Consider the following 18,505-nt stretch of genomic DNA (forward strand, 5'->3'; position numbering starts at 1 on the left):
TTGTTCCGAGGTCACCGTAGCCACCAGATCCAGTCTGTATCCAGATCAGAAGGTCACTGCAGTCGCCCGGATCCAGTACGTATCCAGACCAGATGGTGGATCAGCACCTAGAAAGGACCTCTACTGCCCTGAAAGACAGCGGAGACCAGGACAACTAGAGCCCCAGATACAGATCCCCTGTAAAGACCTTGTCTCAGAGGAGCACCAGGACAAGACCACAGGAAACAGATGATTCTTCTGCACAATCTGACTTTGCTGCAGTCTGGAATTGAACTACTGGTTTCGTCTGGTCAGAGGAGAACTGGCCCCCAACTGAGCCTGGTTTCTCCCAAGGTTTTTTTCTCCATTCTGTCACCGATGGAGTTTCGGTTCCTTGCCGCTGTCGCCTCTGGCTTGCTTAGTTGGGGTCACTTCATCTACAGCGATATCATTGACTTGATTGCAAATGAATGCACAGACACTATTTAACTGAACAGAGATGACATCACTGAATTCAATGATGTACTGCCTTTAACTGTCATTCTGCATTATTGACACACTGTTTTCCTAATGAATGTTGTTCAGTGCTTTGTTACAATCTATATTGTTAAAGCACCATATAAATAAAGGTGACTTCACTTGTACTAGCAAAAACCAGGTGCAAAGAGCCATTAATTTTCAATTTTTTCATGCCATTTGTAATGATTTTTTAAAAGCATGTAGTGATGAGTGAAATGGAGCTTTTGAAAGCGCTCCAATCGGATTGCAAATCACTTGATTCAAATCTGGATTTAAGAAAGGGTTCGTGAATCATTTGGTTGGAACTTTAAAGCGGGTTCGTGAACTTGATTTAGATCAGAGCTTCTTAATTTTTTTTTTTATGAAACAGTAGAAAACAGCAAAACATTGAGGCAATACAGTTATAAAAGCAAAAAAAATAAGAAAAAAATAAAGCAAACAAATAAATACCTTAAGAAAAAAAAAAGTGATTTTACAAACATAAAAGTAACTATGTTTTTTGGATTAACTCAATTTGTTGTTTGAGTTCTTCATATTTAAGGAGAGAACTACAGTTCCCAAAGTTGGACGTTGCTTGTTATAATTATCAAGACTAGAGTTTAAAACAATTTCAGTAGCTGTTTTTATATACATATATTTTTATTAAATCCTTTGACAGCAAGGCTAACATTCTCAACCACACAAGCCCTGCATGATGATTAATCTGATCATCACAATATAGCATTATATCAAACCTAGAAACAGGTAACATATGAAATGACTGTAATCAATGGTTTAACAAGACAGAACAAACCATGCTGAATACTGAAAAAAATACAGAAATACTCGAGATAAAATAAATAACTCTGAAGATAAAACAACAACATCTTGAGAAATGAAATACTGAGACGCGGAATGGTAGAAGAACAGCATGATTGAAAGGCTGGATGAGTTTTATTACAGATGAGGAGCACATGAATATATATGTATTCCTTCAAATCAGCCAAACTAAAGAGGCACTATGAGCTGAACAGATCAGATTCAGAACAGAAAGAGCAGCCTCCATACTGATCGAAATATACTAAATATATCTGTTTCATAGGAAATATTCTCCATTGTCCTTGAGCGCTGAAATTACCTTAAACTGTTCTCCTAAGCTTAACTTTTTGTAATGTTTTAAAATGTTTAAAGTACAATATAATAAGATTGTTTTTAATAAACACAAAAATAACACCCAATCATATTGATTAATATGTAATCATATCAATAACAGCTATGTTTCAAGCATCAAACCCCATGCAATGAGTGACACTGGATCTGCAAGTGAATCAGATCGATGGAAAGAAACGATTCAAGTAAGTGAACTGATTCAATCAGAACGAATCTGTTCATCATTCAGACAAAACTCACCTGCTGCTACTTTCTTTAGAAACGTAAATAGCCTAAATATAACTACAATTACAACTACAGGAATAAGCAGAGTGCAATCATCATCATCATCTCTGTCCTATAATAGCTTTGGTGCGTCTAGCGTCTGCCCGTGTGCCGCTGCATGCCGGGCGAGCGCAGCTCCTCCACTCCCTCCTGTATGACGGGGTCGTCGGGCTGCACGAGCCGCTGCGGAGGGTAGTTTGGCTGGTAGTAGGAGGTGTAGGAGCTGTAAGGGTCTTCGTCCTCGGCATCGGGGCCATATGGCTGGTAGGAGCTGGGCGGCAGTTGAACTACAGGAACATCTGTGTCAGTGAGGTCAGGATCGACGTCCAGCTCTGAGCAGCAAACACACCGCACAAGCAGCACGAGAGAGACACGCGTTACTGATGCAGAAGCAGCGTGAACAACACCCACTGCCCCGCCCCCAAAGATACAACACCATTCACTTATGAACAGGCCACACCAACTGCCCCACCCCAAATATACAAAACAATTCACTGATGCATAGGCCACACCTACTGCCCCGCCCCCAAAGATACAATACCATTCACTGATGAACAGGCCACACCCACTGCCCCACCCCAAATATACAACACCATTCACTGATGCATAGGCCACACCTACTGCCCCGCCATCAAAGATACAACAGCATTCACTGATGTAAAGGCCACACCCACTGACCCGCCCCCAAAGATACAACACCAATCACTGATGAACAGGCCACATCCACTGCCCCACCCCAAATATACAACACCATTCACTGATGCATAGGCCACACCTACTGCACCGCCATCAAAGTTACAACAGCATTCACTGATGTAAAGGCCACACCCACTGACCCGCCCCCAAAGATACAACAGCATTCACTGATGAACAGGCCACACCTACTGCCCCACCCCAAATATACAACACCATTCACTGATGGACAGGCCACACCTACTGCACCGCCATCAAAGTTACAACAGCATTCACTGATGTAAAGGCCACACCCACTGCCCCGCCCCCAAAGACACAACACCATTCACTTATGAACAGGCCACACCAACTGCCCCACCCCAAATATACAAAACAATTCATTTTGAATAGAAATATTACCAAAATGTAGAATTAGACACACTGACAATATTCCAGTGATAACAGTAAGTAGAAAAGAACGATCCATCGCATGTCGGCTCACACACTCATTTCACTAGCCGCCTTTCACACAGAATGAGCTCTTGTGTTGATAAAGATGCGACGCGCGCAGTGGAATAGAAAAACATGTAAGAAGATGGGAGTGAACTTCTTTAAACTTGAGCACCATGTTTTTAGAAAGCTCTTTCATGTATGAGACATTGCAAGAGACACAAGCTCAACAAACATGTCCATGTTCACACAGAAAAAAACTAAGGAAAACCAGCGCAAGTGAATAAAAGACCTGTATCTACTACTGTATGTCTAACATTTCATGTTTACATCATGGTGACAGACCGAAAGCTGCTGTTCATTGTTTTTATTGAACATTTATAGTTAATAATAGTCTGCTGGTGTTATACCTTTAGTCATTTTGAATTGCCTTGACTTTTGAGAATTTAAAAAAAAATATTTTCCTTGTACTATCTCTGAACAACATGCAAAAGAAAAGACAAGTTTGTTTAACATTTACATAATGATGAAAACTTCATGTGTGGAGCACTTGGAAAATTATTTTCTTTAATTAGAGGGTTAATAAAGAAAAAGTAACTTCAATCTAGGGCTGAAACGATTCCTCAAGTAACTCGATTACAAAAAATGATAAGAGGCAAATTCCTCTGCCTCGAAGCCTCTTTTAATTTATTTTAAATCTCACGTCAGGTTCTTTTGCAATGATTGTTTTAATGTGACACAACGCGTTTACGTCACCCACAAAGCGGAAGGAGACACAAGGAGTCAGCAGTGTTTTGATTTGAGGGAGCGGGCAAACGTAAAGAGAACATCGTGGTGTATGTCCATTGCAAGATAGAGCTGGTATACCACAACTAGGGCCCTATGATTTCCACGATGCAGAAAACGGAGGCAATCGCGCAATCCAGTCATAAAAATGGACAGTTTAAGGCCTGGTTCACATGGGACGATTTAAAAATTGTCGGCCGATTTTCCAAACCTGAGAGACCCCACACACGGCGATAAAAAAATCACGGGTCTAACAGTTTTGGTCATTCAGTGTGTGGTGTGCAGCCACACGGCAATATCAACACATCACACACGAACCGATTTGACTCCCGAGCATTCCCAGGTCAGACGGGAAATCTCGCAAAATCCCTCGAGATCAAACGTGACTTTAGAGTAAACAATCATGGTGGACGAAGAGGATGCAGTGGCCATAGTTTGTGCTTTGTTTTTAACGGAAAAAAAACATAAGAAAAAAAAGAAAAGGCGATGGTCAAAGAGGTGGAGACAACGCGAGCATGGACTATACTTGCTATATCATAATATGGAGATAAGTTGTTGTTTTATCTCATAGAAATGTTGTTACATACTACACAGATTAATAACCGTTGAAATAAACGCTCATATATTCGTTTCCATGTACTCTGGTGGACTGCAGTTGTGGGTGTAGTTATGCCCATCGACTTTATTTGTATTTGTTATATTTGTTATATTATATACGCCGGCCGTTTTGATTTTGTTTCCCGGTACTTCCTCGCCGCCTCGTCACCTCGCTTTCTGATTGGCTACACGCCACAGGCCACAGGCTGCATGATTGCTTGTCCTCGGGGGACACCACACACGAGAAGAAATCGGGCCAAATAAATCCAACATGTTGGATATCCCCGATTTGAGATCGGAGCGGTCCCGACGTTCTTCCGAGCAGAGGAGAGCTGTCTTAACACACCACACACGGCAGGAATATTTGATCAGATTATTTTACGATAATCGGAGCATCCTAAGATTGTCGGAAGGGGTGAATCGGGGCTAAAATCGGCCTAATTATCCTGCCGTGTGAACCAGCCTTAACGCGCAATGGCACGGAATTTGCCAAATTTTGAATTAATTAATCAAAAATAGGTCATTGCACTTACATCAAATCACGATATGGACTAATATCTGTAAATATTAAGCAGGAACAGTCCATTTAAATATGAATCCTGCATGTTCTGCATGTCTCTGTTAATGAATGGAGCAGAAGCGTGTCTTCCTTTATCACACACACTGCAGCGCGCGTGACGCTCGCGATGATTTCAGCTTCCGCTGTCTCTCTAAATAAGCACGTGAACACATGAACAACATCTCCAGAACTGCTCTGACAGTCACTTCATGAGCATTTGACCGTTTGATTTGAGTAAAACTAGCGTCACATCACATACACAGAACTGTAAAGGTACGCCATCCTGTCAAAATAAAAGTCCGGTCAGCAGAATGTACATAGCCTACTACAAAAAATAAATAAATAAATAAATAAAATCATTTAAAAAAAAAAAAAGGTTTAATCACACAACATTTCCTCCATGTTTTATTTTTATTAGTAAATGCCCTTTGTTTACCGAAAAGTTAAGTTTATTTTCAATAATTAAAAGATAAATTAAATTAATGTTCAAGAAAATGCTTTATTTAAAACTCCAACTGAATGGCACTTAAATGCACTTAATTCATCTGTCAACTTTATTGTCATTGTTCACAGTACAAGTACAGACAGAGAAAAAATGGGTAATAATTAAATATTTATTTTTGATGTATGCATTGCATTCTATGCATTTTTTTTTTTAAATGGACACTTCGTTGTTAATTTTAAGAGACCTAGGAGTCTTATTTTCTCTTGCATAATTAATATTGCACTTTAATTAAGCAAAAACACATTTTATCCGATTACTCGATTAATCAATGGAATTTTTGGTAGAATACTCAATTACTAAAATATTCGATCACCAATTACGTATTAGATGTTCATCCTCTTACTCTGTGAGTGTCAGTGTAAACAGTACACTAGTATTTTTGCATAAGAACTCATGTGTATGTGAATCCTCTGCACTCATGCAGTCCTGATTATTATTCACAACACATGATGAACTACTGCCAACTTCATTTCTACAGTAATCTGCTGACTTACTGAATCAAACATGCAGCATAACGAGGTCATGTGACTATGGAACATAACACACTCCTGTTAGCACAATTTGGCACTTTTTTTGTGATTATACATAAAATGACTAATAATAATGGTTTAATATGATTTTGTATTAGTCATATAACATTATTATTAAATAAAAATATGAAAATTTTACAATTGTAATTTTTAATTTAAAAAATGCAGTAAAACTGTAAAATTGCAAAAACTCATATTTATACATTACCTGTTTTAATTTTCATTTTCAAACATTGAGAGAAAATTCCTAATTTTTGAAGATGTTTGGCACATGCTGTGTTTTAAATGAACATTAAAGTGACTCATAATCAGAGCGGATGCAGTTTGTGTCAGAGTCATTTTAATTTTAATAATCATTTTTATTTTAATCATGCAGTCTTATGCATGTAATTCCAGTCTGAACATCTAGAGTGAGAGCTCATGTCGTCTCATGCAGCACACGCACAGAGACATCGTCATCAAGAGCATGACATTAGGAGCCGAATGAAGCACCTTAATGACAGCAGTGAGGGTTAGTACACACACACACACACACACACTCACGCACACACACTCTCACATTTATAAGCGTTTTGAAAAATGGGTACATGGGTTATGTACTCATACGTCACCCTCTCCTTGTAATACCTGTGTCATACCCATGTCATTATACAGAGTTGTGTCCTGATATGTCACAAAAACAAGAGCACACACACACACACACACACACACACACACACACACACTCACTCTCTCTCATACACACAAACACACACACACTCAGTCACACACTCACTTACTCACTCACTCTCTCTCACACACACAAACACACACACACACACTCAGTCACACACTCACTCACTTTCTCTCTCACACAAACACAAACTCACTCATTCACAAACTCACTCTCTCTCACACACACGCACACATGCACATACTTAGTCACACACTCACTCTCTCTCTCTCTCTCTCTCTCTCTCACACACACACACACACACGCGCACACATGCACATACTCAGTCACACACTCACTCTCTCTCACACACACACAAACACACACACACTCACCTCCCCCGTTGTAGCCGAGGCAGGCGTTCTGGTCACAGTATCCGGGTGGGCCGGGCTGACCATCTTGTCCTGGATTCCCGGGTCTGCCGGGACTGCCGGGGTTACCGGGGCGACCAGATGAGCCTGGACTTCCTGTTCGTCCTTCACCAGGAGCTCCTGTGGTACAGCAGGAAACAGAGTCCTCAGCTTCCTGTTTCATATTCTATTCAGTCATTTGAATACACTCACACTCTCAGACTCTGAACACACAATATTATGTATTTGTGCAGTTGTCCGCCTGAAGTTATCATATTATGATAATGGATCTCTCACATGAATTAAGACAGTAAACATCAATCTGTCAAGCACATCTCACCAACAAACATACACTCATTCACATCCTTCTCTTCACTCTCTGAGGCAGAAGTCTCCAAACTCATCCTTTCTAATAATCCTACTACTTTGCTTCCGGCTTTGCTGCCGTTCGGACGGTCTAGCTTACTGCTCTGCGCTTTGCTTCTTATTTCTGTACTTTTCTCTGATTTTTCTAAGATTTTTCCTTCAGCAGATCAGCACAGTGCTCAAATAACAGATTGGCACAAACGCTAAAACTAAAAACATTGGGACTGGAATAATACTACAAAAAGAAGACTTTGTCTCCCACTGCAAACAGCTTACATTCCTGTGACGGGATAACAACTGCCTACATTCAAACAGAAGAGAGAGAAAATCCCTCCTGTTGGATCTATTTGTTGCATGAACTGCTGCAAACTTCTACAAAGGATTGTGATTCTTGAAACAAAGTCACTTTCTGGACTTCCAAAACAGACGGAACACTTAGCAGACCGTCGTCATGGACCCTCTCAGCATACAGCCGGTGAGCCCTATGAATCTGCTGAATCTCAACAGTTTATACCAACAAGTTGGCAGAACAGATTTGAAGCATTAATAAATGTGGGTGAGAAATCCCCAAATGTGATTAAACATGGATCGGATCAGCCAGCAGCTAACACGGCTACTAACAGGCGCTCAAGGTCGAGCAGACAGCGGCTTTCAGCTCAGAGCGCAGCCGAGCCAAGGACTCTGATAGTGGGTGACTCTGTTATCAGAAACATCCGTAGCAGGACTACAACAACATGCTGCCTTCCTCAAGCAACGGTCTCTGATGTGAACAAGGAACTTCAGAACATTCTGATGAAGCACAAGACTGCAAATCAAATCATCATCCATGTGGGGAAGAATGATATTCAGAAAGAGCAGTCAGAACTCCTTAAGAAGGACTTCAGTGAACTCTTTGAAAAACTTCAAAGACTCAAAGTTCAGTCGTTCATCAGTGGACCACTCCCAGCAAGGGGAACAAATATGTTTTCATGGTTGCTTGGGCTGAACACATGGCTACAAAGATCTTGTAATATAAAATGAGTAAATTTCATCGACAACTTCAATCTTTTCTGGGGCCATAGACAATTGTTTGAACCGGATGGCCTCCACCCAAACAAACTTGGTGCAAGAGTGCTTAAGGACAATATCTACTTCTCCCTCCGTCATCCTTCAGCAGAGTGTCAATCCATTCAGCACACACTGGGTCCGAGTCATCATGTGGTTGACATATCCCACAAGGACACTGATAACACCATGCAGACACAACAAGCACTGCTGATAGACACTATCCCTGCTGAGCCCTGCCCACAGAGCTCCTCACAAACTGACTGTGATGTATCAAAACAGCTACAAAATTCAGCACCCAGGGATGACTTTCTGGAAAACAGCCAGGGAAGCCAGGACAACACATCACAGCCACCGGAAACACCAGAGACACAGCCCATCTCACCAGACACATTATCCCTCTCTCCAGCATCTCCACTTCTGTGCTTCTCACAGAAAATGGAGGAATTGGAGTGTGTTGGGACTAAACTCTCCCACTCATTCGCTGCTAGCCCGCAGATATCAACAAAAAAACGGCGCCCCCCCCCAACAACCAAAGCCTGTGGGCCCTGTTCCTATGAGAGCTCTCCGACCGCTGCCACAATGCCAGGGCCCAAACCCTCTATCTGCTGAAGGTGAACCAAAAACAACTGATAGCAGCTCTCAGTGATATGTGTCGGGTCCCCGCTATAATAGCAGCAACATTCACAAATGCTTACAGAACAAGTGGGAACCCAGTGTGCCTGTAGCTTTCTCTATTTCAGTTTTATCACGTGATAGAAAGTCTAAGGCCTTCTCAAGCCGAAGGGCAAACTCATCTAATCTGCGGCCTATTATGCATCAAACTAAGATTGAGGTAAAGACACCAAGCACTGCCATCAAGTTAGCGCTTTTTAAAATTCGCTAACTAAAAAATAAATAATTTCTAATCAATGACTTTATAACCACAAACAATCTGGATTTTATTTTTCTAAATGAAACATGGCTAGAAGACAGCTGCAGTGCAATCAATCAATCAATCAATCACCTTTATTTATATAGTGCTTTAAACAAAATACATTGCGTCAAAGCAACTGAACAACATTCATTTGGAAAACAGTGTCTCAAATATTTTTTCTCTAAAATCTTTCTTACTATCACTGTCTGTTTGTTTGTTTGTTTTTTAAGTTGTAAAATATAACTTAATTCACTCCATATTTCTGATATTATCGATCAATCTTATCAGATTAACTTTGATCGTTCGCTCTTCCGTGACTGCAGTACACCTGCAAAGCGTTAGCACTCGTTAGCTTGTCATTAGCGTTTTCTTTTCTCCTCTCCTCTCCTCTCTCATGCTGCAGTTTTTCACAAGTTCATCAAACAACCGCAGTAAGAATATTTCATCAAGCACGGTGAGTAATGGCTTCGCCTACTATCGTTATTTGCACCTCTTGCCACATGTACAGTTTATCTATCTCTGTCGCTGATGAGGGATTCACGTGTGATAAATGCAGGGAAATAGTTAGGCTGACAGAGAAGATTTCAGAATTAGAGACACGCATCCAAACTTTAATTGAGGACAGTAAGAATGTTAGGGCTCTAGATTCAGCTTTGGATGCGTCTAGCTCAGGGATTCCTGTACATTGTCCGGTTCCAGCAGAGCCCCTGCAGCAGGGCAACTGGGTGACGGTGAGGCAGCATAGTCGTGGGTCAAAACACCGCTCTTCTGTTCCGATCAAAACATTAAACAGGTTCTCCCCACTCAGTGATGCACCCACTGAGAAACCTGATGAAAGTGCTCTAGTTATTGGTGATTCTATTGTACGGAACGTGAATATAGAGACACCAGCCACCATAGTCAAATGTTTACCGGGAGCCAGAGCGCCTGACATCTTGGCAAATTTAAAAGTGCTGGCTAATGCTAAACGTAAATACAGTAAGATTGTTATTCATGCCGGCGCTAATGATGTTCGACTTCGCCAGTCGGAGATCACTAAAAATAACTTTAAAGAGGTGTGTGAACTTGCAAGCACGATGTCAGACACTGTAATATGCTCTGGTCCTCTCCCTGCTTACCGTGGTGACGAGATGCATAGCAGATCGTCATCACTCAATGGCTGGATGTCTAAGTGGTGCCCACAGAATAACATATCAATCAATCAATCACCTTTATTTATATAGTGCTTTAAACAAAATACATTGTGTCAAGGCACTGAACAACATTCATTTGGAAAACAGTGTCTCAATAATGCAAAATGATAGTTAAAGGCAGTTCATCATTGAATTCAGTTATGTCATCTCTGTTCACTTTAAATAGTGTCTGTGCATTTATTTGCAATCAAGTCAATGATATCGCTGTAGATGAAGTGACCCCAACTAAGCAAGCCAGAGGCGACAGCGGCAAGGAACCGAAACTCCATTGGTGACAGAATGGAGAAAAAAACCTTGGGAGAAACCAGGCTCAGTTGGGGGGCCAGTTCTCCTCTGACCAGACGAAACCAGTAGTTCAATTCCAGGCTGCAGCAAAGTCAGATTGTGCAGAAGAATCATCTGTTTCCTGTGGTCTTGTCCTGGTGGTCCTCTGAGACATAGGTTTCATAGACAATTGGACGAGCTTTTGGGGCAGACCTGACCTGTTTAAAAGAGATGGTCTTCATCCCTCCTGGGGTGGCGCCACTCTTCTGTCTAGAAATATGCCACATAGTCTTAGTGTTTATACTTGACTAACTGGGGCCCAGGTCAGGAAGCAGACAGACTGGCTAAACCGACCGTCTGCTAGCTGCCTCCCGTCACAGAGGTCAGTTAATTCTCAGCACATAGAGACTCTTTCACCTAGATATCACACTATAGAGACTGTGTCTGTTCCCCGAACTAGAAAATACAAAAAACGTCCAAACCAAGTTAAGGTTAACAATTTAATTGAGGTTCAACAAATAAAAAACAAATGCAATATGGATAAACAAATGATAAAGATTGGCTTATTGAATATCAGATCCATTTCTACGAAAACACTTTTTGTAAATAATATGATAACTGATCATAATATAGATGTGCTCTGTTTGGCAGAAACTTGGCTAAAACCTGATGATTACATTATTTTAAATGAGTCCACCCCCCAAGATTACTGTTATAAACATGAGCCGCGTCTAAAAGGCAAAGGGGGAGGAGTTGCTTCAATTTATTACAACGTTTTCAGGATTTCTCAGAGGGCAGGCTTCAAGTATAACTCGTTTGAAGTAATGGTGCTCCATATAACATTATCCAGAGAAACCAATGTTAATGATAAATCCCCTGTTATGTTTGTACTGGCTACTGTATACAGGCCACCAGGGCACCATACAGACTTTATTAAAGAGTTTGGTGATTTTACATCCCAGTTAGTTCTGGCTGCAGATAAAGTTTTAATAGTTGGTGATTTTAATATCCATGTCGATAATGAAAAAGATGCATTGGGATCAGCATTTATAGACATTCTGAACTCTATTGGTGTTAGACAACATGTTTCAGGACCTACTCATTGTCGAAATCATACTCTAGATTTAATACTGTCACATGGAATTGATGTTGATTGTGTTGAAATTATTCAGCCAAGTGATGATATCTCAGATCATTATTTAGTTCTGTGTAAACTTCATATAGCCAAAATTGTAAATTCTACTTCTTGTTACAAGTATCGAAGAACCATCACTTCTACCACAAAAGACTGCTTTTTAAGTTATCTTCCTGATGTATCCAAATTCCTTAGCATATCCAAAACCTCAGAACAACTTGATGATGTAACAGAAACTATGGACTCTCTCTTTTCTAGCACTTTAAATACAGTTGCTCCTTTACGCTTAAGGAAGGTTAAGGAAAACAGTTTGACACCATGGTATAATGAGCATACTCGCACCCTAAAGAGAGCAGCTCGAAAAATGGAGCGCAGCTGGAGGAAAACAAAACTAGAGGTATTTCGTATTGCTTGGCGGGAAAGTAGCATATCCTATAGAAAAGCATTAAAAACTGCTAGATCTGATTACTTTTCTTCTCTTTTAGAAGAAAACAAACATAACCCCAGGTATTTATTCAATACAGTGGCTAAATTAACGAAAAATAAAGCCTCAACAAGTGTTGACATTTCCCAACACCACAACAGTAATGACTTTATGAACTACTTTAATTCTAAAATCGATACTATTAGAGATAAAATTGCAACCATTCAGCCGTCAGCTACAGTATCACATCAGACAGTGCACTATAGACCCCCTGAGGAACAGTTCCACTCATTCTCTACTATAGGAGAGGAAGAATTGTATAAACTTGTTAAATCATCTAAACCAACAACATGTATGTTAGACCCTATACCATCTAAGCTCCTAAAAGAGGTGCTTCCAGAAGTCATAGGTCCTCTTCTGACTATTATTAATTCCTCATTGTCATAAGAATATGTCCCCAAAACCTTCAAACTGGCTGTTATTAAGACTCTCATCAAAAAACCACAACTTGACCCCAGAGAACTTGTTAATTATAGACCAATCTCGAATCTCCCTTTTCTGTCCAAAATACTAGAAAAGGTGGTATCCTCACAATTATATTCCTTCTTAGAGAAAAATGGTATATGTGAGGATTTCCAGTCAGGATTTAGACCGTATCATAGTATTGAGACTGCTCTCCTTAGAGTTACAAATGATCTGCTCTTATCATCTGATCGTGGGTGTATCTCTCTATTAGTTTTATTGGATCTTAGTGCTGCGTTTGACACAATTGACTACAACATTCTTTTGCATAGACTTGAACACTTTGTTGGCATCAGTGGAAGTGCATTAGCATGGTTTAAATCGTACTTATATGACCGCCATCAGTTCGTAGCAGTGAATGAAGATGTATCATATCGATCACAAGTGCAGTATGGAGTACCTCAAGGCTCAGTACTAGGGCCGCTACTCTTCACGCTTTATATGTTACCCTTGGGAGATATCTTCAGGAAACATGGTGTTAGCTTTCACTGTTATGCTGATGATACTCAGCTCTATATTTCCTCGCAGCCCGGTGAAACACACCAATTTGAAAAACTAATGGAATGCATAGTCGATATAAAAAATTGGATGACGAGTAATTTCTTACTGCTAAATTCAGAAAAAACAGAGGTGTTGATCATAGGGCCTAAAAACTCTGCTTGTAATAACCTAGAACACTGTCTAAGACTTGATGGTTGCTCTGTCAATTCTTCGTCATCAGTTAGGAACCTAGGTGTGCTACTTGATTGCAATCTTTCCTTAGAAAGCCACGTTTCTAGCATTTGTAAAACTGCATTTTTCCATCTCAAAAATATATCTAAATTACGGCCTATGCTCTCAATGTCAAATGCAGAAATGTTAATCCATGCATTTATGACCTCAAGGTTAGACTATTGTAATTCTTTATTGGGTGGTTGTTCTGCACGCTTGGTAAACAAACTACAGCTAGTCCAAAATGCAGCAGCAAGAGTTCTTACTAGAACCAGGAAGTATGACCATATTAGCCCGGTCCTGTCAACACTGCACTGGCTCCCTATCAAACATCGTATAGATTTTAAAATATTGCATATTACTTATAAAGCCCTGAATGGTTTAGCACCTCAGTATTTGAATGAGCTCCTTTTACATTATACTCCTCTACGTCCGCTACGTTCTCAAAACTCAGGCAATTTGATAATACCTAGAATATCAAAATCAACTGCGGGCGGCAGATCCTTTTCCTATTTGGCGCCTAAACTCTGGAATAACCTACCTAACATTGTTCGGGAGGCAGACACACTCTTGCAGTTTAAATCTAGATTAAAGACCCATCTCTTTAACCTGGCATACACATAACATACTAATATGCTTTTAATATCCAAATCCGTTAAAGGATTTTTAGGCTGCATTAATTAGGTAAACCGGAACCGGAAACACTTCACATAACACCGTACTTTCTACATCATTAGAAGAATGGCATCTACGCTAATATTTGTCTGTTTCTCTCTTGTTCCGAGGTCACCGTGGCCACCAGATCCAGTCTGTATCCAGATCAGAGGGTCACTGCAGTCACCCGGATCCAGTACATATCCAGACCAGATGGTGGATCAGCACCTAGAAAGGACCTCTACTGCCCTGAAAGACAGCGGAGACCAGGACAACTAGAGCCCCAGATACAGATCCCCTGTAAAGACCTTGTCTCAGAGACCATCAGGACAAGACCTCAGAGGAGAACTGGCCTCCCAACTGAGCCTGGTTTCTCCCAAGGTTGTTTTCTCCATTCTGTCACCGATGGAGTTTCGGTTCCTTGCCGCTGTCACCTCTGGCTAGCTTAGTTGGGGTCACTTCATCTACAGCAATATCATTGACTCCAGTCAGAAACCTTGGAGTTATGATTGATGATCAGCTAACTTTCTCAGACCATATTGCATTAAAACTGTCCGGTCCTGCAGATTTGTTTTATTCAACATTAAGAAGATCAGGCCCTTTCTTTCGGAACATGCTGCACAACTCCTTGTTCAAGTTCTTATTCTGTCCAGACTGTATTGCAATGCTCTCTTGGCAGGTCTTCCAGCCAATTCTATCAAACCATTACAATTAATCTTGTTTTTGTGACATATCAGGACACAACTCTGTATAATGACATGGGTATGACACAGGAATTACAAGGAGAGAGTGTCTTATGAGGACATAACCCATGTCCCCATTTTTCAAAATGCTTATAAATCACACAGAATGAGTTTTTTTGAGAAAGTTAAAATGCACAAAGTTTCCTGTGAGGGTTAGGGTTAGGTGTAGGGTTGATGTAGGGCCATAGAATATACAGTTTGTACAGTATAAAACACCACTACGCCTATGGGATGAACCCACTTTTCACAAAAACATGGGTGACTGAGAGTGTGTGTGTGTTCACCTGGCGGTCCAGCAGGTCCTCTGGGTCCCTGGACTCCCACACCTGGACTGCCCTTGTCTCCCTTCTCACCCAGAGGTCCTGATGATAATAAGCACACACAGTTTCATCGTGATTAGGTTAGCGCTGTCTGTGTGCTTCAGTCTGTCAGTACAAACACAATCATGCACCTCTGGCTCCTGGCTGGCCATTCTCCCCGTTTCTGCCTGGGAATCCCGGCCTTCCCGGCGGCCCCTGCTCTCCCTGAGGTCCTGGAGGCCCCTGTCGGCCCGGTTCCCCCGGTGGCCCGGATACAGTGCGGATCGACACCGGCTGACTGGGAATGTGATTCAGAATAGAATTGTACCGTGCCATGTGACCTGCAGCCGGAAAGAGAGAGATGTCAGAGACACAAACGCAATCTCAGAATGCCGTGTTTCTCTCTCTGCACTCACTCTGGATCAGCTGCTCACACACTTGTCTGGCTATGGCTTGGACAGAAGTCGTGGACTGGACTTCACCCTGTTAAACACATCAGAGATTAGAATGTGAAGAAGCCCTCGTTATCTGGTCAGACTCGTTATCAGACTCACCCGCTCGCCCTTCTCTCCCTTGGGTCCCTGGGGTCCCTGAAACAGACAGAGGAGGTTTGAGCATCGGTTCGTTGATGCTATCAAGTGCACACGCATGTGGAAACACGTACCGGAGGACCCTGGTCTCCTGTTGGTCCTGGAGGGCCATTTTTCCCTGGAGCCCCCGGTGCTCCTGGACCCCCCTGAGGACGAGATGCCGGTTATAAAAACACTCAATATACTGAGCAATACTGACACTGTGATAGTTTGTTCTTCTGCCATATGAAAAAAATACAAGATTTATAATATAGCTTTATTTGTAAAGCATTAAATGTTCTGGGATGACTGGGATGATTTTGTTGGGTAATTGTGACGAGTGGGGCGGGGCCGAGAGCCGTGGGAATGGAGCGAAGCGGGTGGAGTGATTGGAAATGAGCGACTAACCCTAACCTGCTCTACTCACCGGTCTCGAGTCCCACGGAGGGAAGGATATAAAAGAGGAGCGACGACAGTGAAGGACGAGAGAGGACCAGGCCTGGGCTTTATTTTGTGTTTGGTTTTGTTTGTGCGCGGCAGTCGTCCACATTTTATTTTGAAATTAAAGCTTCATTTTGATTGTCCGCTGGTTCCCGCCTCCTTCTTCCCGTGAATATGAAGTTTGTAAATTGTTACAGTGATGCTTCTGCATAGAAAAATTTAACAAAAACTCAAGTAATAAATGAATAAGTAACACTCCTTTTTTTTTGCGTGCACAACATACTTTTAGGGCTCAACAGTTTGGGAAAACCTTGGTTGTTGAAAGTTCTTTAAAGCGCTATACACATAAAAAAAAACCTTATAAGCCACATTCCCACTGTTGTTAACTCATTTAATGACTATAAAATAATTGCAATAAAACATTATATTTCAGTCTATTAGTATGTAAAAATCTTAAAATAAGAATTTAAAGTAATAAGACTACTGTACTGTATAAGAAAATATTGAGTATTTCATGAATATAATAGAACATGTTATTTTATAGCCCAACTTTTAAATTACTTTAATTAAGAGCAATAAGAATAATTACATACGCATATTAATATTTGCATCCTAATTTCGTCATTTTCAAAATTAAATCATTTAAATTTGATCCCAGCAAATACAGTCTTTTTAAGAGCAGATGTGCCCAAATGTTTTATGTGAAATTATTTTTTAATGAAACTCACTTTGAGTTTTTCACATTTCAGTGCAAAAATAAAACAAACAAAAAGTTCAGATAAGTTTTGAAATGTTGTATTTTCCCTTCTTTAGTGAAATGTCGCGGTGGGCCATCTGGAAGGCCCTGGATCTGGTTCAGAGTGAGGCGTGTCGCTGTGTTCATCTACACGTGTGCGGCTCATGATGCAGTGTTTGGTGTCAGAGAGACTGCGGTCAGTGAATGTGTGTCTGTGGACTCACTATAGATCCCTGCGGTCCCACTCGTCCCTGAGGCCCGTCCTGACCCGGCGGCCCCTGTGGAGGACGAGAACACATTGATCATATGCTCGAACGCTAGCAGCATTAGCCTGATGAGCGATGGACACGTTACCCGCGGTCCTGGAGGCCCGTCGCGTCCCGCAGGCCCAGGAGAGCCAGGAACACCCTACAGGAACATGAGACCATCTTCAGACGCACAGAGAGAGAGAGAGAGAGAAGGTGAACGGTGAGGGATTTACCTGCAGCCCTGGAGGACCGGCATCGCCCTTCTGACCCGTCTCACCTGGAGAGCCCTGCCAAACACAGCTCACTCAATACCACAGCAAGAGCTCATTCACAAAAACAGATCATGCTTTTTCATTGTGTTCCAAGTAATCTAATTATTTTAAGGAAAAAGAACAAAAAATAAATAAATCATGTAACTAAAAATAAGTTTTTGCAAATAAACTCTTCAAATATATCACAGACACGTGATGTACGTGATGCGCTCTAAAATATTACACTTGCAGAACCACATCTAGAGGAAGTGACCCTAATAACCCCAATCATGCTTTTATTGTGAAATTATTTACTTTTCACCCAACACTTTTCGGTGATCATGTGTCTGCTAGAGCAGGGCTGTTCAAACTTATTCTAAAGGGGGTCAGGTTCAATGATGTGGACACAAGGGGGATTCTCCCTATATATATATATATATATATATATATATATATATATATATATATATATATATATATATATATATATACACATTCTCAAAACTCGGGCAATTTGATAATACCTAGAATATCAAAATCAACTGCGGGCGGCAGATCCTTTTCCTATTTGGTGCCTAAACTCTGGAATAACCTACCTAACATTGTTCGGGAGGCAGACACACTCTTGCAGTTTAAATCTAGATTAAAGACCCATCTCTTTAACCTGGCTTACACATAACATACTAATATGCTTTTAATATCCAAATCCGTTAAAGGATTTTTAGGCTGCATTAATTAGGTAAACCGGAACCGGAAACACTTCACATAACACCCTATGTACTTGCTACATCATTAGAAGAATGGCATCTACGCTAATATTAGTCTGTTTCTCTCTTGTTCCGAGGTCACCGTGGCAACCAGATCCAGTCTGTATCCAGATCAGAGGGTCACTGCAGTCGCCCGGATCCAGTACGTAT

At 41.1% G+C, this 18,505-nt stretch overlaps 1 protein-coding gene across 1 annotated transcript in view; it reads right to left on the reverse strand.

The window, feature by feature from the left end:
* Nucleotides 1–1,150: 1,150 nt before the first annotated feature.
* Nucleotides 1,151–18,505, reverse strand: part of LOC113119784 (collagen alpha-1(XIV) chain) — an 85,650-nt gene continuing 68,295 nt past the window's right edge. Inside the window, exons 36-45 of the mRNA XM_026289440.1 lie at nucleotides 17,571–17,624; nucleotides 17,444–17,497; nucleotides 17,314–17,367; nucleotides 16,008–16,079; nucleotides 15,898–15,933; nucleotides 15,760–15,826; nucleotides 15,496–15,684; nucleotides 15,329–15,406; nucleotides 7,058–7,213; nucleotides 1,151–2,243 (exon numbers count right to left, since the gene is read on the reverse strand). Coding sequence (XP_026145225.1) covers nucleotides 2,005–2,243; nucleotides 7,058–7,213; nucleotides 15,329–15,406; nucleotides 15,496–15,684; nucleotides 15,760–15,826; nucleotides 15,898–15,933; nucleotides 16,008–16,079; nucleotides 17,314–17,367; nucleotides 17,444–17,497; nucleotides 17,571–17,624 — 999 coding nt within the window. The 3' untranslated portion in view covers nucleotides 1,151–2,004. The remainder of the gene's footprint in view (nucleotides 2,244–7,057; nucleotides 7,214–15,328; nucleotides 15,407–15,495; nucleotides 15,685–15,759; nucleotides 15,827–15,897; nucleotides 15,934–16,007; nucleotides 16,080–17,313; nucleotides 17,368–17,443; nucleotides 17,498–17,570; nucleotides 17,625–18,505) is intronic.

The sequence above is a fragment of the Carassius auratus genome, chromosome 19 (genome assembly GCF_003368295.1).
Source record: "Carassius auratus strain Wakin chromosome 19, ASM336829v1, whole genome shotgun sequence".
Taxonomy (NCBI): Eukaryota; Metazoa; Chordata; class Actinopteri; order Cypriniformes; family Cyprinidae; genus Carassius; species Carassius auratus.